The 24,942-nt window shown below is 44.7% G+C and overlaps 2 protein-coding genes across 3 annotated transcripts; one reads left to right on the top strand and one right to left on the bottom strand.

Moving 5' to 3' along the window:
- Positions 1-578: 578 nt before the first annotated feature.
- Positions 579-5,977, top strand: LOC146272265 (protein phosphatase 1 regulatory subunit 12B-like). The gene is made up of 7 exons (XM_084704052.1): positions 579-707; positions 1,568-1,584; positions 1,961-2,090; positions 2,873-2,977; positions 3,247-3,306; positions 3,405-3,455; positions 4,441-5,977. Exons 4-7 carry the CDS (start codon positions 2,873-2,875, stop codon positions 4,525-4,527), a joined length of 303 nt encoding a protein of 100 aa, XP_084560178.1. The 5' UTR covers positions 579-707; positions 1,568-1,584; positions 1,961-2,090; the 3' UTR covers positions 4,528-5,977.
- A 1,912-nt stretch (positions 5,978-7,889) lies between these two features.
- On the bottom strand, positions 7,890-19,106 carry LOC146272264 (synaptotagmin-2-like). 2 transcript variants are annotated; one of them, XM_084706112.1, is made up of 8 exons: positions 18,876-19,106; positions 18,527-18,684; positions 15,885-16,016; positions 14,673-14,840; positions 13,471-13,638; positions 13,098-13,215; positions 12,175-12,308; positions 7,890-11,082 (listed from the first exon to the last, which is right to left on the bottom strand). In XM_084706112.1, exons 1-8 carry the CDS (start codon positions 19,081-19,083, stop codon positions 10,867-10,869), a joined length of 1,302 nt encoding a protein of 433 aa, XP_084562238.1. In that variant the 5' UTR covers positions 19,084-19,106; the 3' UTR covers positions 7,890-10,866. The 2 variants fall into 2 exon arrangements, with proteins under 2 accessions (XP_084562238.1, XP_084562239.1); XM_084706113.1 differs by having other exon boundaries at positions 15,885-16,007.
- Between the last annotated feature and the right edge of the window lie 5,836 nt (positions 19,107-24,942).

Genomic DNA, 24,942 nt, shown 5'->3' with positions numbered 1-24,942 from the left:
TCTCTCTCTTTCTCTGTGTATGCAGTAAATGATTTGAACCAGAGTTACAGGAAGTCCACTCACTGACCAGGGATTATTAATGAGAGCCTGGCTGTGAGGACCCCGAACCCACAGAACCTTCTGGCTGAGACCGCGAGGGAGACGGGTGTGGGAGTGAGGGCCGGGGGGTTGGGAGGGACAGCAGGGACTCAGGAGGATAGGGGGCTACAGCCTCTGTCTCTCAGGTCCTTGAGAGTAGCAGAGCTACAGTTGCTGGACTCATCCTATAGCCATCCGCCTGTATGACATCTCTGCCCTCACCGTGTTTACTAAACTCAGAAGACATTTAAGGGTTACAACAAACATGTTCGACATTGTTTCTTTTCTGTTATGGTGAGGAAGCAGCACATGTCTCTGGATTCAATAACCCGGCGACCTCAACCCAATCCCCTCACACAGTCCAGCAGGGAGAAGCCAGCGGAGCCCTCCAGCCACGACCAGAGTTGTTACCTTGTTTGGATGTGTTTAGTTATCTCTCTCCCTGGGCCTTGGTTTATTCTTAGGACTGTTTCCTCGGTCCCTCCTCAGTTTGGCGAGATGCTGGGATCCTCCAGCGCTGGTGTGGGGGAGGCTGCCAGATCCCCGGGGACAACAAACACACTTGTCTTTGTGTAGAACCGCCACAAAATGTGACCTCTTGTGTCCTGGATCAGCTGTTGACCAGATCGGTGACTGTCTTTTGTTTATACCTGGGAAGATAAAAGAAGTCACCTGAAATGGTTTGGTTGGTGTGTCAGACCTGTTCAGCCAGGTGACAGGGCGGTCATATGTTCTGACGACAGCTATCAAAATAATGCCAGACACACATTGCAAAGCCTCAAGTCTTTCTAAACACAAGTCTTCATTCCCCTGCTGGTCTGATGAGAGCGGAGGCCTCATAGAACAAAGAGGGGGATAGGAGCGGTGGGGCATGTTAGAGGTCCCCGGGCTCAAATGCCTTGTTTGAGTTTGGAACTTTGGATAGAAAGGTGTGCTGACTGAATGTACTGTGTGACGTCACGTTTGAAGGTATGCCTTGTGCAAGGTGACTCTCCTCTGTCCTGGCATGAAAACGCAGGAGTGCCTGGCTGAAGAATTGTTCTCAGGTTATGACTAAGAGCTTGTCAAAAAATCTGAGATAGGAAGCAAACACGCCCAGCTGAGCCCAGGTGAGCCCGCCCGTAGGGGTGGTGAACATCCTGACAGAGAGATGAATAGGAGCCAGCGTTGCTTGTGGTTTGACCAGGTTTTCATGCTGTGTCAAAACCAGACAGGCTTGAGGTACATCGTAGGCCAGAATACACAATCCAATCACCAGGGAGGCCGGTTGCCTGGAACCAATTAGAATGAGCGATTGTTTCTTTTTTTTTTTACTAAATATTTTTCTATAAAGGTCTTTTAAGCTATGTTCATGAAATAAAAACATATGACCTACAAAATCTTGTTTTTAGATAACAAATTATGTCACACAGTGTTAATCTTCTTGTTTTTCATTTGACTGGCTTACATGTTTTGTAAATTGTAACATTTGATTTTGTTTTGTTTTCAGCATGACAGAGTATCTCGGTGAGTATTACTTAACACATTTATTGAATCACAGAATGAGAACACGAGATGTTTTGTGTCCATCACTATGAAGCACCGGCAGATTTCACAGCTAACAGGAGTGATGCCGCATAGGTCTTTTTAAATGTATTTAAGTTTTTTTTTTTCATCTGTACCAAATAGGTTTGAATTCAAATTCTAAGCCTAAAAGATTTAAGTCCTAATCCTATATGAGCTACTATTGTTATTAACACTATAATTTAAATGAATAAAAAAAATTGTAATAGGCCTACTGAAATTCTTATTACTACACAAATGTCATTGTATGGACTAACTTTGTTAACCGTATACATGACAATAAATATCTTGAATATACTGAATTTCTGCTGCGGCCCAGGTTGAACTCCTCCGGACCTGCTGACGGATTGAAAGACAGATCTTCCGACTCGTACACTGAACGCAGGGAGAACCGACTCGCTGCTCGCAGGGCAGAGCAGGCGGCAGCTGGCTCCGGTAACTATAAGAAGGTAAACCGTTTACACACCAAAAGTGTGGAAGCAAAATCAGTGACATCATGTTTTAAATTTAAAAAGGCATTGATTAGGCTCCTTAATATTGAAATGTAAACACCACCGAATTTGTTGATTTTGAATTTACCTCTTTAAAATTTAAATATGAATGTATTTCAATGTAAAAACGTAATGATTATATTTTCCTTGGTGTCCGGGATGTTGCCATCTAGAATTTGCAGACATCTCAACCGGCAGAGACTCATTTCCAGGAGGTGGCTCTGCGGGCATCGGTTTTTCGGTTAAACTGCTTTGATTTTACAAGCAATGATTGGGATATGGTGTTCGTTTTTTCTGGGATTATCAATCTAAATGAATGCACTGACTAATAAAGTAAATCGTTAAAACTCAAACTTTGGATTTTACCAGGGAACAGCAGATTTATACTGGGGCACGTGCCCCAGTAAAAAGGGTCTAACAACGCCCCTGCTCCACATTTCAGTGCAACAAAGTATTCACGCTTTACACATGCTTTCTCATTTCACATGTATGTAATGTACTGAGAAGCAAATCATGGAATTTGCTTTACAGGATCTGTAAGTAAAAATTGGCCGGCGGTTGCCGCTTTTGGTGTATCCCGTAAAGCAGACCTGATCTTGGGACTGAGTATGTGTCGTGGGGTAGGCTTAACTGGCTCCGGTAGTTCGAGGTAGACCCATAGATGGACTGTGCTTTGAGGTGAGTCAGTTTGGAGAGAATGGTGTGGTTGACAACATTTTTGTTTTTTGGTTGCTATGCAGATGTATGAGGAGGCCTTGCTGACCAATGAGAGGCTGAAGACTCACCTGGAGGGAAGTAAACAGGAACTTGCCGTGATACAGACCAAGCTGGAACGAGCCAATCAGGTGCTCATCCCTCATTACCATCCACTTGTATCCATCCACACTCACATTATATAGTCCCCTACTTTGTTACTTAAACCAGGATCAAAACATTTGATCTAATAATCCTTGGTATTTGTTTCTTCAGTTTAGGTGTGTGGATGTCTTAAAAATGTATTCTCTTTTGAGGCTTTTCACAAACTAAACTATAAAAAATGTTCACAAAAAACATTTAAGTTTTATGTTTTTGTTGTAGTTGTTGTCACCGATGTAACTGTATGTTTATCCCACAGAGGACAGGGAGGGGAGTGGAGTCCTGTAGGTCAAACATCCAACTTGAAACAGAAAAGAAGGTCAGATACACACTTCATAATGAGTTCATGTTTTCACGTCAATGTTGGATCAGTTGGCCAACATCCTGAATCATATTCAACATGTCTTCTCTCTACAGGAAAAGCGTGCTTTGGAGAGAAAGATTTCCGACATGGAGGAAGAGATAAAGGTAAGAGTTACTTAATAAAAACCCTGGTGGGGAAATAATTACAACAGTAATTCTGATTCTTTCACTAGCTTTAGAATGTAGAATGTCTCTCCCTGGACCGAGGAGAGATGAGAAAACCCTGGGACAAATGGTCCACTACTTCTATGGTGGTGTACTCAGTCACATACTTTGGGTCTTGGTACCACTGTGTCAGACTCCAGTGGGACAAGATCATCTGTTGTGTTCCAACTGACATCATTTGTCACCATTACGCTCCATTAGACCCAGCGATGTATGTGGAGCTTTGACATGTCGTTTGGGAAAGCCTCTGGCATTCAAGCCTCTCAAGCGCCTGCAGTGTTCTACCCTGCTAGGCCTCAGACAACAAAAACCTCTTGTTTGGTTGGACACAAGATTTCTGAATACAGACACACACCACTGGTCTGCCAGTGGTAAATGTGCTTTGGTGATAAGAAGTCTATGTCATGTGGTTTGTGTTGTGAATCACGCTGTTGGCTACAGATACAATTTGAAATATCTGAATCAGCTATTGATTGTAATATGATCTGAATGATTTGACACTCCATTGGTGATTGGATGAAGCATGATGGATAGAGAGAAGCCGTTCTGCACCCAGCATGGTTGTTTGAACTGTAGGAAACAATTAAGTTATTAAATGACTTTCTGGGCCATTCATGGTAATTAAACAATAGTAGTATTAGTGCCAAAGACCACTACATCTTTAAGCACATCGATAAAACTAGTGGTATGGAATTGATCTGTAGGAAAACTGAACAACATGTGTAGCTTTGGATTTAAAGCCACCTGAGGGTTAATTAACCTCCTGCTGTGTTTGTGTGTTATCTAACATGCTCTGTAAGTACAGACAGACCTATATCTATGTATTTGACATGTTCTGCAGGTCCAGACAGACCTATATCTATGTATTTGACATGTTCTGCAGGTCCAGACAGACCTATATCTATGTATTTGACATGTTCTGCAGGTCCAGACAGACCTAAAGATGGAGAATCAGAGACTGAAAGACGAAAACGGAGCCTTGATCAGAGTCATCAGCAAACTGTCCAAGTGAGAGGAGGAGGAGGGGAAAAGTAAACTAAGCAAAAGAGGAATTACAAATCCCAAGAGGAGGAGGAAAGGGAGGGGTGTTTTACCTTATCTACCACCACAGTACAACACCACCAAACTCACTGCAGCCTCTAAAGTAGCAGGTTCACTCACATCCCTCTCCACCCTCCTGGTCTCTCCACCCTCTGGTGTCCCCACCCTCCTGGTCTCTCCACCCTCCTGGTCTCTCCACCCTCTGGTCTCTCCACCCTCTGGTCTCTCCACCCTCCTGGTGTCCCCACCCTCCTGGTCTCTCCACCCTCTGGTCTCTCCACCCTCTGGTCTCTCCACCCTCCTGGTCTCTCCACCCTCCTGGTCTCTCCACCCTCTGGTGTCCCCACCCTCCTGGTCTCTCCACCCTCTGGTCTCTCCACCCTCTGGTCTCTCCACCCTCCTGGTGTCCCCACCCTCCTGGTCTCTCCACCCTCTGGTCTCTCCACCCTCCTGGTCTCTCCACCCTCCTGGTCTCTCCACCCTCCTGGTCTCTCCACCCTCTGGTGTCCCCACCCTCCTGGTCTCTCCACCCTCTGGTGTCCCCACCCTCCTGGTCTCTCCACCCTCCTGGTCTCTCCACCCTCCTGGTCTCTCCACCCTCCTGGTCTCTCCACCCTCTTGTGGAGAGACCAGAGGGTGGGGAGACCAGCCTCTACCCTGTCCACCCCACACTGTCCACCCTCTGGGATGTCCACTGGGTCAGGACACGTCATGCTCTGGAACCAGAGTGTCTTGTTCCTACACAGTTCTGTAAGTGAAAAGGGTCACTTTTCTAAACATAAGACTGAGAATGAGGTGGACCTTCGGTGTAAACTATGTTTTTCTTCTTCACCTTTTTCACTCCCCACAATACTTACATATGAACTTCAACTTGACAACAACAAAGATTTTGATGGTTCTACAGTGCACAGAAAATAGCTCTCGCATGTTAATAACATGTTTTTTTTGTAATTATGAAGTGATATGCATGAGAACGTCAGAGCACTCAAAGATTTCAGTTTCTGAGAAGCTTAAATGTATACTTGTGGTTAATCAAGTCACTGGAATTTGTACTGAATTATAAATATATTTATTTGGGCTTCTGTAGTCAACATTCATTTGGTGCTTCAACAGTCTTAAAATGTTGTTGTACTTGTTGTACTTGTTGTACTTGTACATGTACTTTTTTCCACCATGCTATGTGCGATCGTTGTCACGCCCCTGGCTGTGACACTGTTTCTGTTTCTCTTTATCCTGTGTTCTACTACCTCCCTATTTGTTTGTTTTTCCGTGCGTGGGCATGGGCGGAGTCTCCCGGGGTAGACAACCATCCTCACCTGTGGCAGATCAGCAATCAACGATCTATGTAGACCCTGCTCACCATTCAGACTCTGATTGTTAACTCTGCTAGAACAAAGAACATTAAAAACTACCTTTTGAAACTTTTTGCCTCACGAGTCCGAACATTTTAAGGTCCGAACATTGCTGTACCGTAACTATCGTGCCTTGTGTAATGAACCGCTATTGACTGTTCTACGGTGTCCTCTACTGGCCATATGTGGTAAAGCACCTTGAGGATCCCTTAAATCAGACCATACTTTGCAACAAATCACGCTGAAGCAAAACTACAGAAAAGGGGTTTTTATTTCCTCTTATTAGTCGATAACATAGATATGTCTGAACGAAGACATCCCATAATCTGGTTCCCTTGAGGTTTTTTTTGTACACCACTGACCGATACATGGATACAAGAGTTGGTAGGAGCCGCGTCAGTTAAACTGGACAACAGGTCCCTAGATCACTAAATCATGCAGTTCACAAAAGGTACAACTACGAACACACACACACACACACATCTACAACGAGACAAAAACAAGAATCGAGTTCAAGCATATCTCTTGTCCACGTTGTTAGGTGGGGAGAGGAGGGAGGGGGGGTTGGTGGGTGGGTGATGGAGGGCAAGGGGCATTGAGGTGCTGGGAGAGGGTAGGGGGGCAGTTCTTTGGACGTCGTGTTTGGTGGCCATGGGGGTGCAAAGTGATCTGAATGGAGAGGAACCATTTCGTAAGCAGCAAGGTCGGCAGTATTGCGTTGCGAATTTAACTCTGATAATGTCCGCCCCGCGTTCAGAGCATTAGGAAGACGGAGATTTTGTTGCCTGCGTCGCCGTTTTAACGCGACAAACCCATTCAGTTTCTACAGCCCACGAAGGGAACGTTTAACACAGGTTCGATTGGTCCTATGGCGAACACAGTGAGCCGCTCGGACAGCACAACAAAGTATCATGGTTGCTGTCAAGCAACTTATGAAACACTCATAAAACAACCATAATAGCAGACACACTCAGCAGAGTTTGGTGTGAACATAATAAACTCTTATTTATTCATCTTCACAATCCAGTCAGTGAGAGGAAGATACGGTGATGAGTCCAGACTGATTGAAGGTTGGCATGACAATGAATCTGTATCCGACATCTGAAGTCATAACTGGTTAAAACAATCGATTGTTTGATTACAAAAAATATACTGACCCTTATTTTTGCTTTATATGGGCAGCAAAGCAAATTAACTCGATGAATGTATGCAAGATGACTGATCACAAAAAGTCAAGCCTTTTAAAAATAGTTCACTTATTAAAAGAAGGCATTTTGTTTAGCCTACATGATGAACCATAAAGAAATGACCTTGCATATGTATTACCGAGCGATGTTTGAATCAGTTAATTGGGTAAACCATTAACAGCATTTATCTATATTCAGCATAGTATTTAAAACAACTTAAATAAAACAACTAATATCAATTTACATGTAACATTTTTACAACCAATTATTTACAAAGTCATAAGATCTGACTTCACCACAAGGATTCATTATAACATAGATAATATAGATCTATAAATCTAAAATAAACATGATCAATATAATTACAGAAATTATCATCTGTTCTGGGTCTAAGGAAGTGCGTTTGTTTTGCAGATGATTCGACATACAGGGTGAGTCTGTTTGAAGCTGGGACCTCTTGATCTGTAGTCACATGCTCTAACCACCAAGCTTTACCCATTCCCCTAATGCAAAATATGTACCAGGCTGAACTTCTTGTGACGATCCCTAAACCCAAACATGGCAGCCAGTCTGGAGTGAGGTATGAACGTCAAGGTGCAAATGGATTCAAAACAAATTGGGCTACAAGTCGTTTAGTTGTCTCTGCAGTTACAGTATCCACTTTGTTTACTGTACATGTGTTAACTAAGACTAGGCAGGTAGACTAGTGCCAGCTTCTGTAAATACCACGAGACCAACACAGGTCAACACATCTCTGGCAGGGTAAAAGCAAGGCGACACTTAAGGTATTAATATTAGTGTTATTAATATAGTTTTATTTAAAAAAACAAAGGCGCTAATAAATGACTTCTTTTGGAACTATATACCAGCCAAGGAAGTCCACATACATATCACTGAACAATTGCAAACAAGTAAATGTTGATAACTGCATGAATTATAGCCCAGGAATGTTGTGATATATTTAGGGGGTCAACAAACTAGACTTGAAATCACAGAGGAAAGGCAGATGATGTAAAACAAGCATGCGGCTTCATGATCTATTCTATCACAGTAAAAAGGAAACACTCGATCCACAGACGGGGAAAAAGAGCCTGTCAAATCCACACCGACTTATTCAAACATACTATTAGTCCTGAATCCAGCCAAGGGAAAATACATCAACTGTGAAAGTCAGTGCATTCATCTTTTTGTTGTTCTCTTAATTTTATTATAAAAAGGGACACAAACACACAAACACACAATCGAGTTATGGTTCCTCTTGAAGCATGCGGCTATTTACATTTTAGAGATACATGCTGTCATTACAAATTTAGCTCAAGGCATACTAGGAGAAGCAAGGAGAGAGGTGGGGACGACTACCAAGTCAATAAATGGAGTGGTACTCTAGCTTTCACCTTGTCGAGCATGTCTAGTATGAAGTAGTTTAGTCTACCTGGAAGGAGCAGTCTAGTATAACGTTGTGTGGTCTAGTGTGAAGTAGCATAGTCTGGTATAAAGTATTTCAGTCTAGTATAATGTGGTGTGGTGTAGTTTGAAGTATTTCAATGTAGTATAATATAGTGTAGTGTAGCTTAAAGTAGCATAGTCTAGTATGAAGTATTTCAGTCTAGTATAATTTAGTGTAGTCTAGCTTAAAGTAGCATTGTCTAGTATGAAGTATTTCAGTCTAGTATAATGTGGTGTAGTCTAGTATGAAGTAGTAGACATCGAATCACCCTTCCTAACTTGTGTTGTCCCCTACCTATATATCACTGCCCATCTAGTTTGCGTGCAGGACTTCCTTGTGGGACTCCTTTCAGATGACAGTTGCTGCGACAGTGGCTACACCATTTTCCTGTGATCACAGACAGCGCTGGTGCCAGCAGTTAAACCCAGGTCCTTGTCACACCAAACTAACGTCTGTGGATGAAGAGGAAGTCTTTCTGTTTCAGGACTTTGGCATCGGAGTGCTCATCATGTGGCACAAGACCGTGGAAGGAAGATTTCCTTCCCCAAAAACATACAAAGCATTTACGAGTGTGTCATCATGCCGTTGGTTTTCATGTCCCATTAATCAAATGTTGTATTTGTTGATGTCACTGTATGTTTGACAAAAGACATTTTGAAGAATAGATTCTTGACCAGAGGGGCTTGTATATCCACGAACACTACGACCAAGTCAACAAACGGATTTTTGTTTTAGAAGAGCCTCAGTTATCAAATATAGCATATTGCTTTGCAAGTATTTGTAAAATATTTTTTCTTCTATGTTCTTTAATAGAAATTCCCAACATTTTGTTTTGAATGAGGGATGACAAAAACATCTAATCAAATATGTGTAAATATATGCATTTTTTTTTTCTTCTTTTTTTTCGTCTGTAGTTAAGTGATTGAATCTATTCATTGGACAAAACAAACCATATTTTGGGATGACACCATTTTTTCAAGCTGAAGAGGTACAGTACAGATCTCTTCACCACAGAAGCATGTAGTCACATGGGCTACAATAGCAGCATTCACCCCTCAGTCATCCTAACCGTGGAGAAGTTATCTGTTTTACATCCAAATGGTCAAACAGAGCATGGGACAAAGTGCAAATGGCACATTCTCAGATTCCCTGACTGGTTCTAAGGAGAATGAACTGCTTCACTTATGAAATTTGACGGTTTCAACAGACATTTTAAATCCTTCAGTTTGAGATTGATCAGGTGTAGTGTATTGGACAGGTGAACGGTCCAAAACGCTAGACCAGACTGGACACCAGACTAGACAGAGGGGTCTACGGTTAACGAAAGTGTTTAACCAGACAAGGCACCCTTCTCATTCCTCTGAGGGTTCAAATCAGTCTCAAAGCACTGTAACCTGTGTCTGTTACCATGGAGATGGCCCAACAGGTTCCATTGTTACAGATGACATAACTGTGGAATTATGAAAGAGAAGATAGTAATAACAAAAAAAAGTGACGTCAATGGACAGAGTAATCATCGAACACAACACCTATCTTGTGTGACAGTGTGTTGTCCGTGGCTGGTTTACATCCTGTGTCTCTTCGTCTCTTTTGAGGCCAACAATTACATTTGGGTCAAATGAAAACAATCGTATTGTGAATTTCTTTTAAAAGCACATTCCCCAAAAAAACAAAAACATGTTTTTGCATTCTCTTAACCTCATTCATCGTCAACGAGATTCTCTTGCAGTAGTACACTAAGTAGACCTTAAACAGATTCTATGTGATACAATTTCCGAACAACACTACAATCTACAACAAGGTATGGCACACTTATATGATTTTAGAACAGGAGACTATTGGGAATGTCATGGCCAAGCAGCAGGTAGAGATAAGTGAGGCATGCACAATGTTGCATAAACTAAACGAGTCTATCACCAGCAGCGTCGCTATCCCAACTAGCGCGCTGATGGAGAGTCCGCAAGGGTAAGTAAGAAGCTTTTCCTATGAGCACGTAATGAGAAATGAAACCCTGACTCAATCCATCCCTCACACATGAATTATCATTCAATCAATTTTCTCGCTCTCGTCATTCGCATAAACGTGTGAAATGCAAAGGTGTGAGGATGTATGTTCTTATAAGCTGATACTCTTGATGTCTAACTTTAATTTCTTTTATTTTTTTCAAAGTTTGACGAAGTCACCTTCGCCATCTGTAACTCATGACTTTCATGCAGTGTACGGTTTAGGGGGGGTTGGGGGGTGGGGTAGAGAAGGAGGAATTGAGGAGGGAGGGTTAAGGGGTTTCTGAGTTAGTCTGTTAGGCGGTCAGGAGGGAGATGAAGTTACTTCTTTGCAAAAAGCCCGGCGAGTGCCTGGTCTATATCTTCTTCCTGCTGCAGCGGATGCCACTGGGCGATGGGTCGGCGGGGGTTAGACAGCATGTCGGACCAGTGCTTCAGCCCCAGGCCCGTCGCCTTGCTGCCCACAAAGATCTTCCCGATGGCGTCGTTCTTGCCGATCTTGTCGTAGTCGAACACTGTCACCACCACCAAGATTTTCTAGAGGAGGGAGGGAGGGAGGTGAAATGTAGGTAACACTTGTCCGCATCGTCGATGGAACGGCGCACAGCCAACACTGTGACGCGAAGCTGGGGTGAAGATTTGTTTTCAAATGTGGTGGTGACAGCTTTTTGTTTTAGATGGCTGAGCGGTTAAGGAATCTGACTAGGAATCTGAAGGTCGCCAGATCGATTCCCGGCCGTGCAAAATGATGTTGTGTCCTTGGGCAAGGCAATTCACCTTACTTGCCTCAGGGGGAATGTCCCTGTACTTACTGTAAGTCGCTCGGGATAAGAGCGTCTGCTAAATGACTAAATGTAATTACTGAGGATGCGGCTGTTGAATGTGATTTTCTTAATAAAAAGTGGGGGGGACAGATTTGCCATTTTCAAGATGTGGGTGGAACATGCCACCCATGTATGCTGCCCTCCTGCCCAAATCGATCGTGGACTGGAGGGTCGTTTGGGAGGGAAACAAGAGCTCTCTTTGTGGCAGACACCACACATGCAAACACTCAACTGAAGTGAATAATTGTGGATGGCAAAGGTTGATTGACTGCAAGTGTCAGGAATCAGGACAAACAAATTGTTGGTCGCCACTTCACCTTGCTAAAACACAGGGATCTACATCAAAACCCAGGGTTTGTATGAGAGGAAGAAAAAAAATAAAAAATGACAGTAACATCACTACAAATGTGACACATGTAAATACTTGTCAAGTGTGCATTATGGTTCAGGAGTCTTACTGGTTGAATGTGAGAGGTTGTAACTGAACCTTTCACAAACACCAAGACCAAAAGCATAACAGGACACAGGGTCAGTTTGTTGGAGATTAAAACTGAAGTTGAAACCAAAAGATGAAAACTAACCCTACAAATGCTGTAGGCCTACATGCAAATGTACAGTGATGTTTACCGCTAACGTATATGAAGGAGAGAAACACAGTAGTCAACATTATAAGTGATGTCACATGTATGCTATCAGCCAGAAGAGGAACACGGGTGTGTGTGTGAGTGTGTGTGTGAGTGTGTGTGAGTGTGTGTGAGTGTGTGAAGGATGTCCACGCCACGCTCTCCCTGTGCTCAGCCTGTACCTGCATGGTTTCCAGGGGGATCTCAAAGCTGAAGGACTCGTTGTAATATGGATTCAGGGTGTTCTTCTTCACCGTGGTTTTCTTCTTCTTCAGTTTCTTACCGCCCTGCAGCAGCGCAATCTTCACGTATGGATCTGCAGGAGAACCACACAGGTCCAAATTCAACCAGACTGCTTCTCTATTGCTTGAGTCTGTTCAACTGGAAGTGGATGTTTTTTTTAAACATTTTGAAAGGTTATAAAATAACTTATATAGGCTATTGTAGCCTATATACACAGTTACCTGCGTGACAGTAAAACAGGTGTAGTGGCTACCTTTTACTTAACCCTTGTGCTGTCTTCGGGTCACATGACCCAAAGGTTCATAACGAACCATCGCTGTGTTTACCCAATTTTACCCAATACAAAAACAAATGAAAATAATTTTCTTTTAACCTTCGCAATGTGGGGGGTCTGAGACAGCCAAACGGTTAAAAGAAAATGCTTCACTTTGTTTTTGTATGCAGTGAAGTTGTCGCAATACGACGGTGGGTCACAATGACAGATGGGTCAGAATGACCTGAAGAGAACACAAGGGTTTTAAGTAGGCCTATAAGTCAGAGCCCACACTAATTTTCTTTAACTTGAGGGAAAAGGTTTAGTCAGCCCTTTTTAAGGAGTATCTTTACTTCTACTCAAGTGAAGGATGTGTGTACTTTTGCCATCTCTGGGCTAGGAAAGAATGGAATAGAGAAGTATGCAACAGAATGGATTCGAACAGTATAGATCCGAATGGAATAAAATAAAATAGAATAGTGACGAAAAGAACATAATAAGAAAATGTGAAGGAAAAGAAAAAAAGCAGCACTTGGCTTTAAAGTGATTCAGTAATTGTGATGTGGTGAAGTGGTGAGGAGGCGTCTGGGAGGACGAGGCGGTTCCTACCGGACAGTCCGCCCACGTCCATCTTCTTCAGGTTCTTGGCCTCCAGAATGCAGACGGTGAGTTTCCCTGCCGTCGGTACGTAGCGCAGCGAGATGCAGATGTCTCCCAGTTTCTCAGGCTGGTCAGAGTTGAGAGAGATGATTCATTATTAATGATTCATTTAGCTACACTATATAGTAACTTTGTATACCATTTTTATAGTCATGACCCACCAGTGGATGTGAAAGATAAATAGAAACAAGACGTTATTCACATCCACAGAATCATCCACTATCCTCAACCGTTTGCGGAAACGGATTATCATTACTACGAATCATATTGTTTTCATGGACAGATCCGTGCATGAATGTGTCCTATCTGTGGAGCGGCGTACCTCCTCCTTCTCGGCATTCTCCAGATCCCTCCACTCCTCAATGGGCTGGCCCAGGTCCAGGGTGTTCATGGGCAGCTTCACCTCCCCGATGATGTCGTGCTTGGAGAAGCGGTCGTAGTCGTACACCGACATCACCAGCGTCTTCGGGCCTAACTCCTCGTACGGGATCTGAATGGCAGCGACACGGGCGGGCGGGCAGTTTTATACGACGGGTTTAGATTAACACATGTAGGAATGAGTCAACGAATGAATGAAGGAAGGAAGGCAGAAAGGAATAAAGAAAGAAAAAGAAAGAGAAAGAAAGAAACCATGCATACCTACATAGGCCTACATAAAATAACGTTGCTGTCTTTCTTGCTATAGATATAGGGTACAGAGAGTCATCATACAGTAGCCTAATAGGACTTTTAAATAATACACTGTTTGGAAATGTTTTCTATCGTGGAGATATATTTATTCTTTTGTCTTGGAAAGTGTCTGAAAATAATGTATTACAGTCTTTCAGGACTAAAACGTGCTTTATTAAGTGTTTGCAAGGCTTCTGTTTACTTATTCAGTCCCTGGAAACTGTGCCAAGACACGCACGCAAGTGTCTTCACACAAAATGGAAAACGAAGCATATTTAGGTAGCGAAAATATGAAAAAACTGTATACAGTACATATACATATGTACTGTATATATGTACGGTAATAGACACTATGTATCAGAATATTCTTCACATTGTGGTGTGAATATATTGCATCATATTTGTCCTAGTTTCCTGTTTTAGGGAGCGTTTAACTGGCCAGGGGTGTAGGGGTGTAGTGTCCTCCAGGACTTCATTAGAGAGGCCTGGGAACTGTGGCTCAACACAGTCTGGTCTGCTGCTCTGCTCTGCCTGGCAGAGCAGCCTGGACCATCCGGAATCATTAGGACTGCACTGGTCACCTCTAGGATGCTGTTTCCTTCTTTTATTAAGACTTTGGTATGCAGGATATTTGACCCGCCTCCCCCTCTTTGTTTAGGACGATGCACTTTTAAAAGAGAGGAGAGAGAAGCGGGAGAGAGCACGAGAAAGGAGTAGGGCGAGCGAGGAGAAAGTAGGGCAGAGAGCAGCAGAGAGAACGAGAAAGGAGAAAGAGCAGGAGAGAGGATGTGATCCCCTGGAGCAGTGCAGCATCGTGACGGTAGATGGTGTGGGTTAGGGCTAAACCTGTCGTACCTTAAAGACGAACGACTCGTTGAAGACAGGGTTGAGATTCTTCTTCTGCACTTTGGTGCTTTGGTGCTTCTTCTTGTCTGGCAGGACAAACACCTTGACATAGGGGTCAGAGGTCCCGCCGGTATCCATGGAGATGAGGTCCGCAGCTTGGAGGATGCCGACAGTGAGCTGTAAGGATGAGCGCACACACACACAAACACACACACACACAGACAAACACATACAGACCACATCACACACACACACGTGCAAAACACACATTCACACACAGACAAACACACATGCACACACATCATTATGGATATTCCCTGAGGTAATATTACATTCACTATCTCATTCATGTGCTGTGAGTGTGTGTGCTGCAGTCTGTAAGCTGCTGTCGCCTGCTGTAGTCTGGTGACAACCTGAGCCCCGCAATCAATCAGCAGCTGGGATGTGACCGGGATAAGATCACACGGTTTCACACAGGAGATGAAACCCCTATCAAACACAAGGATTCTGCTGCAATGTCATCCTGAATGTCAAATTTCTAGCCTGGAAAAAAAACAAAACAGCATTTGCTCAGAGACAGAAAGGATTCTGCGCGACTGCCAGGGGTGGGTGTTGACTTTGGCTGCCAAAACCTGAGGTAAAAAAACCCGTCTCTGTTTTAGACTCGAGGATTTTGATTCAGATCCTGCGTCAGTGAGTCAGCAGGGACTTCCTTCTTCTTCGATGAGTCAGCATTTTCCTCCCTTGCCTGTCTTATGTCACAGTCTGCTACTGTAGTATACCCACACAGCCTGCTACCCCCAATCCCCCTGCACCATTCTGGTGAACTTGCCTTTTGACATTTTCGTTTTTTTACATTTGTTCAACGACACAGCAGTTTTAGCAAAGCTCACATGAGACTCAGCCTTGACGGAAAGTGACAGGCTCTGTAGTCAGGGGGACGTTTGAGCATTTAGTGTTTGAAAGCAACTACAGATGAGAGGACGAAACACGATGCTTCTTCATCTGAAAAGACACAGGACGCGGAGCGAGGCTGTCCTCTTTGTAAGCAGTTCCATCGTAGAAAATCATTTCAATGTTATAATTGAACAAGCATTTATTTTAACAACCAAAAAACTACACCTTTCTAGATGTTGACATTACGAGTCAAATCCTTCTATATGTATAAGAAAAACGAACGTTTTGACTTCAGACTCTAACAGCATAGCCCTCCCCACGTACCTTGCCATCTGTGAAGTCGTAATCAAGAGAATACTGCAGTTTCCCCAGCTTCTCCTCCTCCTTCTCCTCCTCCTCCTTCTCCTCCTCCGTCAGGCCTGTCTCTCCTTCATCATCATCATCGTCCTGGTGTTTCTGCGCCGGCAGGGTCACATGACAGAGCAAGGTCAGAGGTCGGGGGTCACAGGGTAAACAGGAAGTGCTGGGGGCACAGCATACGACAGACACAAGGCCTTCTGGGAGACGATGAGGAGCTTCAGACCTGCGTCATGTGACTCGCGTCATGTGACTCCAGCTCACCTGCTTATCTCCTCCTAAGACCAGGTCCCACCGCCCCAACAACCACCCACAAAAAACAACAAACACCAAACATTTTACTGTTTGGCTGTAGGGTTTGGAATGTTTGGAAAGGTAACTGTCGTTTTCACACTGCCCCAATCAACGCTGACAGGCGTTTCACACCAAACCAACACAACCCAACCACTGGTGGCTGGTGGCGTTTGTTTGGGCAGTGTGAACTGGCCTCGGCAGAAGCATGACAGCACCGTCCTAGCTAGGCGTGCGCTGGGGTTAAGTATAGCTCAGGAGATCAAAAGTTCCCTGGTTCGAATCCACCCCTCATCCCTATTGCATGCTGGTTCCAACACAGAGGATACCAGGACCCCTGGTCACCTGACCAGTGAGTAGCTCTGTCCCTCAGAACCAAATGTTCGACCAGATTTGAACGCCCAAAGCATTGAATTAGACAAATTATTCCTGACGATGTTGAGGAACATTTTTGGGAACAAGCCAACCACACAGCCGATGGGATACATGGAGGATGATGGAGTCGAACGTGTCTTTTAACTAACCCTGAACCCAAGACCTCTGAACTTGGAGTGTGAGAAGTCGTTAGACTCTTGCTGTTTCTCCGGCTGGTGCTGCCTTTTGAGAGAACATCGAGGGCTCCAGGAGGGATGAATAATCTGAATGTCTGCTCCTCTGACAGAAGTGTGTTCTTGAAAACAGCTCCATGCTCAACGAGACAGCCAGCTATTTGTTTTTCCTGGATGTGTCAGTGTAGATTGTAGATTTCCTGCTACTGTGTGATGGCTTCACTCAGACAACAGGCCGTTGGCTAGGTGACACTGTCTTTATTGTTAAAGCTGAAGTGACCTCAGTATGATCATACTTCAGGCCAGGAGAGCTTCATGCGTCTTTGTCATTGTCATATGTGGTGCAAATCAAATGTACAGTCAAAAAAAAGTCATTGTTCATGCAGTTATTATTGTCGTTGCCATAGCCCAACCATGCCCTTTCCAGCACATGCAGAGATTTAAAGTGTTAATTGTGACTTGCATCTTATTCCTTTAATCCAATACGTTGCATATTGGGTGTGTTTCACATTGTCTCGGGTGCAACAATGTGCCACATCGTTAAGAGTTCCTCTCTGGTCTTCATGACGTCAGAGCTATCCATTGTTTCATTCTAAAGCTGCCATGACAACGTAAACGATGAACGAATCAACCAAAACAAGGAATCTGGGAGGACATCATTCCATGAAAGCCCCCCCCCCACCCCTCTCCCCCCCCCACCCCTCTCCCCCCCAGGGGCGTTCGAGCTGTCCACCTACCGTAGAGCAGAGGTCCGTCACACACACACGAGAACAACACAAGGAGGAGGAGGAAGAGGATGAAAGCAGAGAGAGGAAGAGGTTTCAACACACAACACACCAGGAACCAACACGTTACTAGGGTGTCTTCCACAACAACAACTCAACAGCGTGATGAGAAATGACACACTGCCTGGGTCGTTTGTCACATTGTAGAGACAGCTAATTAATTTTAATTAACAGTTAATTGGTTTTAATTAATATTGGCAAGGTCCACTCTGCCGTCATGAGATATGATATTAACAGATACTTTCCACATGGAATTAATAGAAATATGTTCTTGCTCCATATCTCCATAATCACGTCTTTTATCTTTGACCTGCATCTCGCTCGTCACCTCAGATTATGGCTCCCACCTGGGAAGCGCCTCTCCAGCTGTGCCCTTTAACCCCCAGTGAACCCTAAAACCAGCCTTCTCTACAGAGGAACTCAGAACACTGTGTGTCATTTGTCATCACAAGTCATACTGGGGTACATCATCCACATTTTAAACACCAACAACAACAAGAACGACACTGAGAAGACTGCTCTCCTTGTGTGTTCCTAACTCTGGGCTGATGAAAGATCATCGTTTATTAAACACATCATGAGACATAATCCTTTTTTTGGGGGTTGGTAAATCTGTAAAAACTGCATCTCAACCTTTACCGCACGTCCTTCTTAACAACCTTCCGATTACTCTCTCTCTCTAAACCATTTTACATCCTCTCTCTCTCTCTCTCTCTCTCTCTCTAACACCATCCTACTTCCTGTCTCTGAGAGCAGCTGGTCTCCTACTTCCTGTCTCTGAGAGGGGCTGGTCTCCTACTTCCTGTCTCTGAGAGCGGCTGGTCTCCTACTTCCTGTCTCTGAGAACGGCAGGTCTCCTACTTCCTGTCTCTGAGAGCGGCTGGTCTCCTACTTCCTGTCTCTGAGAGCGGCTGGTCTCCTACTTCCTGTCTCTGAGAGCGGCTGGTCTCCTACTTCCTGTCTCTGAGAGCGGCTGGTCTCCTACCTCGTCTCCCTTCATGTTCTTCATGTTAAATCCTCCTTTGTCCTTCTTGCCCTTCTTCTTCTTCTTCTTGCAGCAGCACTTCTTGATGATGCAGAAGCAGCAGGTCAACAGCAGCAGGGCCGCCACCACCGCGATGGCGATGATCGCCCAGGGAGGCACTGCCGCCCACACACACACACACACACACACGCGCGCGCACACACACACACACACACACACAGACACAGCATGGAAGCACACACACCCACACAGAAAAACACCTTAGAACATCACCCAGAACTTCAAAACACAGTCAATCTCCGGAAGCACACATCATACACAAACCCCCGACCCCAGCCAATCAGCTTACGAGGGATCTTGTCGATCTCGTTGAGGAACTTGGTCTTGATCTCCTCGAACATGTCGTTCTTGTTCTCGACCTCCGTCCCATTCCCCGAGGGGGGGGCGTCGGCCACGGTGGACACCACAGCGGGGGGAGCAGCGGTCATGGTGCTGGACCCGGTAGGCTCCGCCCCCACCATGGCCTCCGCCTTATCCTTGAAGAGGTGGAACTTCATCCTGGAGGACTAAGCCTCACACAGCGACCCTGACGGCAGAGGAGAGGGGGGGGGGAGGAAAGAGAGAGAGAAAGAGAGAGGAAGAGAAAGAGAGAGATAGAGAAAGATAGAGAAAGAGAGAGAGAGATAGAGAAAGAGAGAGAGAAGGAGTGAGGGAGGGAGAGGTCACCAGGTCATCAAATTAAATCACTGCAGAATGTGATTACGGTGGGGCCAAAGCTACCATTTGCAGTCGCAGGGAATAGCAGAGCAATTAGGCTAAAGGTTTGCTTCAAGGGAAATATAGTAAAAGTATAGAACATGCTATGCTATGCTTTTGAAATTGAAACTCTTAATTAGCCACGAGTGTGCGCAGCCAGAAATCCTGGCCCTACAGTCAACACAAATCATTAAAAGAGTAATGGGTTGCTGCACACTGAGAAACAAAATGGCCACTCTCTCTCTGATGACTAAGCAGTTTGGGCTGACTGTCCTTTCAAGTTGCTGTATGTATAATACTCTGGAGGAGGTACAGAGGGGCGGGTGCTGTCTGCTGTGGTTTACGTCCAACCGGACACAGTCAGAATGAGAAGTGTTTCTCAGTGGCAGTTGGTACCTCAACATCGCCTGCTGGCAGTTTTCTACTTCAATTTAATGAAAGTCTGTTACTGTTTTTGGCAAATCAGGGAATATCTAAATGTAATCTTGTTCAGATGACAAGGACAAAGTGGCTGGATGGGTGTCATCATAGTACAGTCCAGTTGATCTTATTTCTATTTTCTGGGAACTAATTCAACAGGAAACCCTGACGGAGGGTGATGTAGCAGTCAACTCTTGCTGCTTAACATGGAACAAAAAAATCAAACTTTCCCTACTAAAAAGTGATTTTACAGTATCTCCCTAATGGAGCAATGGTCTCCTAAATTTCTTGACTCATTGAATGCGAATAAGGCAACCATGGAGGCAGTTGAGAGATGAGTTACCAAGAGAAGGAAGGTGAGAGGACTCTGAACATTGTGCCCTGATGGTTGTCTATGAATATCATGGGGCAGCAACAGCAGGTCATCTTTGGCTAATTTCCCCAATTATCTTTTTAATGATTCCTAATCTCAATCTTGACATAAGTAAGTGCTTCTCGGTTCTCATTCTGAAAGGGTCATTAAAAAAACATGATTTGTACAATTTCCTCTCGTCAAAAGTCAGCTAATTTAAATTATAGGGTTTCATGGAGGGAAGGGACATAGAACAATGAAACAGGAAACAGAATTATGTAATTATTCTCTCCTCTGGTCAAAGTATGAGATAGATGCTGTTGTTGAACAATTGCTTAAAGACAAAGATTTAGCTTTACTGATCACCCCGATTGTCTTCTTTGTGAAGAGGAAATGTTTAGTCAACCTTACATCCTGCAACACGCGTTATACCACCTTAACTCCATAGCAACACGTGTTATACCACCTTAACTCCATACCAATACGCTTCTCACTTGATATGCCCCCCCCCAGTCATTTAGCTCCCCACAGTTTGAGGAGCAGAGGCTGAATGTCACCACTGTGTTCCCCAGCACAGTGCCATGCATCTTTTATGATGGAGGCAGAGAGAGAAAGGAAAGGGGGAGGGAGAAGGAGAGAGGGAGAGAGAGAAGTAGAGAGGGAGGGGTAGAGAGAGAGAGGGGGCAAGAGAGGTAAAGAGGGAAAGAGGGAGAGAGAGAGCGAGAAGGAGAGAGAGAGGTATGAAGAAGGCGGGGTGGTCTGGGAGGGGGGTGGGTGACCAGGGGGGAGGCGTGCCATGATACACTCTCTCTGACTGGGCTTGTAGGAAAAGCTGCTGTGCACACATGGAGCTGCCTTAGGTCTGATTCAGACGGCACACACCCCAGAGATGCAGATAGAATCAGGGGCCACAATCTGATATCAACATTGGGGGGCACAATTACACTGAAAGCTTCTCAATAGCAGTTCCTGGGGTCCCCTGGGGTTTCCGCCCGTGGTCTGAATGCTTTGTGAGTCCTCGTCCCTGAGTTTGTCCCTGCTACAGTGATGCCACAGCAGAGAGAGGAGCACAGCAGAGAGAGGTGCACAGCAGAGAGAGGAGCACAGCAGAGAGAGGTGCACAGCAGAGAGAGGTGCACAGCAGACAGAGGTGCACAGCAGAGAGAGGAGCACAGCAGAGAGAGGTGCACAGCAGAGAGAGGAGCACAGCAGAGAGAGGTGCACAGCAGAGAGAGGAGCACAGCAGAGAGAGGTGCACAGCAGAGAGAGGTGCACAGCAGAGAGAGGAGCACAGCAGAGAGAGGAGCACAGCAGAGAGAGGAGCACAGCAGAGAGAGGTGCACAGCAGAGAGAGGTGCACAGCAGAGAGAGGAGCACAGCAGAGAGAGGTGCACAGCAGAGAGAGGTGCACAGCAGAGAGAGGTGCACAGCAGAGAGAGGAGCACAGCAGAGAGAGGTGCACAGCAGAGAGAGGTGCACAGGTTTGAAGCATGAACAGGAAGAAAGCGACCACACATGACGTTGGTACGAGCTCCCTCTGTACGCCCCCACCCCCTCAGAACTGCACAGATGAATCAGCTTGTTCGCTGGTGTTTCTGGTCCCAGCATGCTGTGCCGTAAAGCATATTTCTCCATTGCTAGTTACATCTGAGGCTAGCGGTGGTAAACTTGTTTAAGCGGTACAGAATAGGCTAGGATCAGGCTAGGATCAGATCCATGTTGACCAACATCTATAACGATGGAACAGAACATGCTGTAAGCAGGCTGAAAACAGCCAAACAGAATGCTGCCGTGATGAATCACGTCAATCAGAGAGCACTTAATGGATCCCATTGCTCATGATGTAAAAAATCCAACCATCTCACGTCTGAAGTGGAGAAACAAGATGAAGATGAGGACGAAGACAATCCAGTAAATGTAATGAGCGCGTGCGTGTGTGTCTATGTTTTTTTTACTTACTATGTTTATTGTTATAAACCTAACCTACCACAGCAAGGTCCTCATGTGTAAACCAAAGGCGCAACCAATTTGTTCGAAGGCCAACCCAAAAACGAAAATATCTCTGAAAAACTATGCACCGGGTGCACATCGCAAAGTAAATAAGTAAAGAAACTGAAAAGATGCCTATCCATATTTTTCAAGGCCTACCCAAAAATATTATTCCGGCAATCAAGGGCGTAACCACGCATTCTTTAGAGGGGTCGTGCCCCCCCCAATATTGAGAAAATAACAATCTGTCTCCCCCAATATACAGCAGAAAATACGTAAAATATACGTTCTCCTTTTATGAACCCTGTCAATGGATCGGTCTCTTGTTATGTCTTATTTATTTTCAATTTATTTCCATTTGTTAAGAAAAACATAAGTGTGTGAATCCCCCCTCTGTGTGATTTAGTTTGAATCCACCTTGGCCGTTCTGCGTTGTCATGGTTACCAAACACTTTCGTCAGTCAGTTGAGTGCAAAGAAAGTAGACTAACGTTAGTTAACTTGTTGGAGAGGAGGAGAGGAGGTTACCTAAAGAGCGGAGAAAACTGGACCACCAGTCAAGCATATGTAACAAGTATGTAACGGACGTGGTCTTGCAAGCCCGGTCAGAGGTATCTGGCCAATGTTCACCCCCACTGGGAGTCGAAGTTTCCACCTCTTGACTTCCAAGCGCGACCACTACCAGCTACGTCAAAGATAAGCTAGCTATTCGTGGACGCGGGTGGCCCATTACATACCCGAGGAGTGATTTTCACCGATTCACATCGGTTACACATACGCGTTTTTTTCAGACAGTAAGTAACTTGATACCGAGCTAAATGTGTAATGCTAAGCAAATAAAACGAGTAGCCTCATAAAGCATGAGTCGCAGTTTTTCTGATAAAATGGCGTGGTCACAATGCAGGCAGTCACTGTCTTTGAGAAATTACACTATTCCTTTAGAAGTGAATTCAAATGGTCAATGTAGTCCTCTAAATTATGTTCTATGTGAAAATATTCATGTATTATAGAATTTTAGGCAATGCACTTAACCACAACAAAAAAATATATTAAAGGGTATTCATTTGGACTCCCCCAATGTTTAAACCATGGTTACGCCCTTACTGGCAACAATCTGTGTGTGGCTGGAAGTGTCATTTGTTCATTGTTGCTAGTCATTGTGTGTGTGTTTATACTGTATGGTATATGTGTGTGTGTGTGTGTGCGCGTGCGTGTGCGTGTGTCTGTCCAAGGAGCCTCCTAAATGAAGCCAAAAAACGATCTGTCTCAGTTTACCAGACAGGTGATTTCCAGGCTCTGCTCAGCAGGCTGGGTACTGACTCCCAGCATGCAGCTTGATGTGAGTGACACGTCCACGAGATGCTGGTCAGGGGCTTGAAACCTATCCTTGAAACGCACAGGCAAACCCAAAGTAGCTGCTGTTCATGACGCGCTTCTTACCCCTGATCCTCTGCTCATTTCAACATGCACTGTTTGAACGTGGGATACAAGTGTTTTCGCTAAAGGCATCAAATGTCAAACGTACATGGAGCGGTGGACAGAATGTCATTATATCAAAATGACGTTTTTTTTTTTTTGTTTATCCATTTTCATCCAGCCTTGTCAAAACAAACATTTCAAAAACCCACAATATACATGTTGAGAATGCTAACACATTGTTAATGAGAATGAAGTGATCCCATGGATGAAGGTGATGAAACCAGTGAGGTGGGACTGAGGTTTTCTGCTTCCCTGGCATGAAGGGGTCTGGTCCATCCAGCTTGGCTCAGCAGAAACAGCTCCCTGTCGACACAGCGCTCTCTAAACGCTGCCCTGCAGGGACTGCATCTTCACTGACCTCAGGGCAAACAAGTCAATAGTCTCTGCATATCTGACATGTGTCTCTTACACACGGCTGTCAGGACTAGTCTGTTTGAATGACCACTGCACCTCATTAAGAAGGAGGCCTGCATCTCTTCCTTAAACATGTACAAACTGTAAGACATATGTTTTATGATGGTTTCTGGCACAGATGGTGGAAGGAAAATTGATCAATCAACTAAGCTTCTAGTTGTTGATAACCAAGACACTTCTTGTCTGAGACCCAGAATGCTTTGCAACCTGCCAACAGCCAGGAAGGCCAGCCATGTTGGGGAGCTTCCCAATCACATGACCTGGAGCTTCCCAATCACATGACCTGGAGCTTCCCAATCACATGACCTGGAGCTTCCCAATCACATGAGTAATTGACCTGGAGCCAGTTCTGTGTACGTCTTGAAGACTTTTTCAGTCTTCAGAGAGTGGTGTGGACTTAGGTACCAGCAATACACTACACTACGCTACACTACACTACTCTACGCTATGCTATGCTATGCTATGCTATGCTATGCTATGCTACGCTACACTACGCTATGCTACAATACGCCACACTACGCTACACTACACTGCACTACACTGCACTACACTACATTCACATTTTGATATTTGCTGACATAACAGACACTTTTCTTCAAAGCGACATACAAATAGAGCACATAGAAAGCTCAGTACTGCAGGAAATCAAGAATACAATGCAAAAAATAACATAAAACTTAAATAAACCACCCCAGACTTGTAGATAGGCAAACTGACCAACGTATGAAGGCAAAACCAGACACGGGATCTCATGCCTGGTGACCTTTTCTAATCAGAGTTTAACTGCATCAGCCTAGTTGACTGCATACACTAGTTCAGACTCCCAGCAGTGATCCTGGAAGATGACATTAAACCTGCCCATGATCAATCTCACTCAAACACACTCCCTAAACCACTGACCAATCAGGGAGGCTTCTACAGCATAGCTAACAGAGGGAGAGATGGAAATAGAGAGATGGAGTCATAGATGCAGTGAAAGGGGGGGGGGTCAGATGGCTGAGCGGTTA

This window comes from Hypomesus nipponensis, chromosome 9 (genome assembly GCF_054491055.1).
Source record: "Hypomesus nipponensis isolate SF chromosome 9, ASM5449105v1, whole genome shotgun sequence".
Classification (NCBI taxonomy): Eukaryota; Metazoa; Chordata; class Actinopteri; order Osmeriformes; family Osmeridae; genus Hypomesus; species Hypomesus nipponensis.
The sequence above is the reverse complement of the archived record's forward strand: the minus strand, read 5'-3'. Positions and strand labels throughout refer to the sequence as shown.

Coding starts and splice junctions, on each gene's coding strand:
- LOC146272265 (XM_084704052.1), top strand. CDS start 2,873: ATGTATGAGGAGGCCTTGCTGACCAATGAGAGGCTGAAGACTCACCTG. Junction 3,307..3,404: donor AACTTGAAACAGAAAAGAAG/GTCAGATACACA, acceptor TTCTCTCTACAG/GAAAAGCGTGCTTTGGAGAG. Junction 3,456..4,440: donor ACATGGAGGAAGAGATAAAG/GTAAGAGTTACT, acceptor CATGTTCTGCAG/GTCCAGACAGACCTAAAGAT.
- LOC146272264 (XM_084706112.1), bottom strand. CDS start 19,083: ATGAAGTTCCACCTCTTCAAGGATAAGGCGGAGGCCATGGTGGGGGCG. Junction 13,639..14,672: donor ACGAGTCGTTCGTCTTTAAG/GTACGACAGGTT, acceptor GCTGCCATTCAG/ATCCCGTACGAGGAGTTAGG. Junction 11,083..12,174: donor TCCCCCTGGAAACCATGCAG/GTACAGGCTGAG, acceptor TCCCTCCTCTAG/AAAATCTTGGTGGTGGTGAC.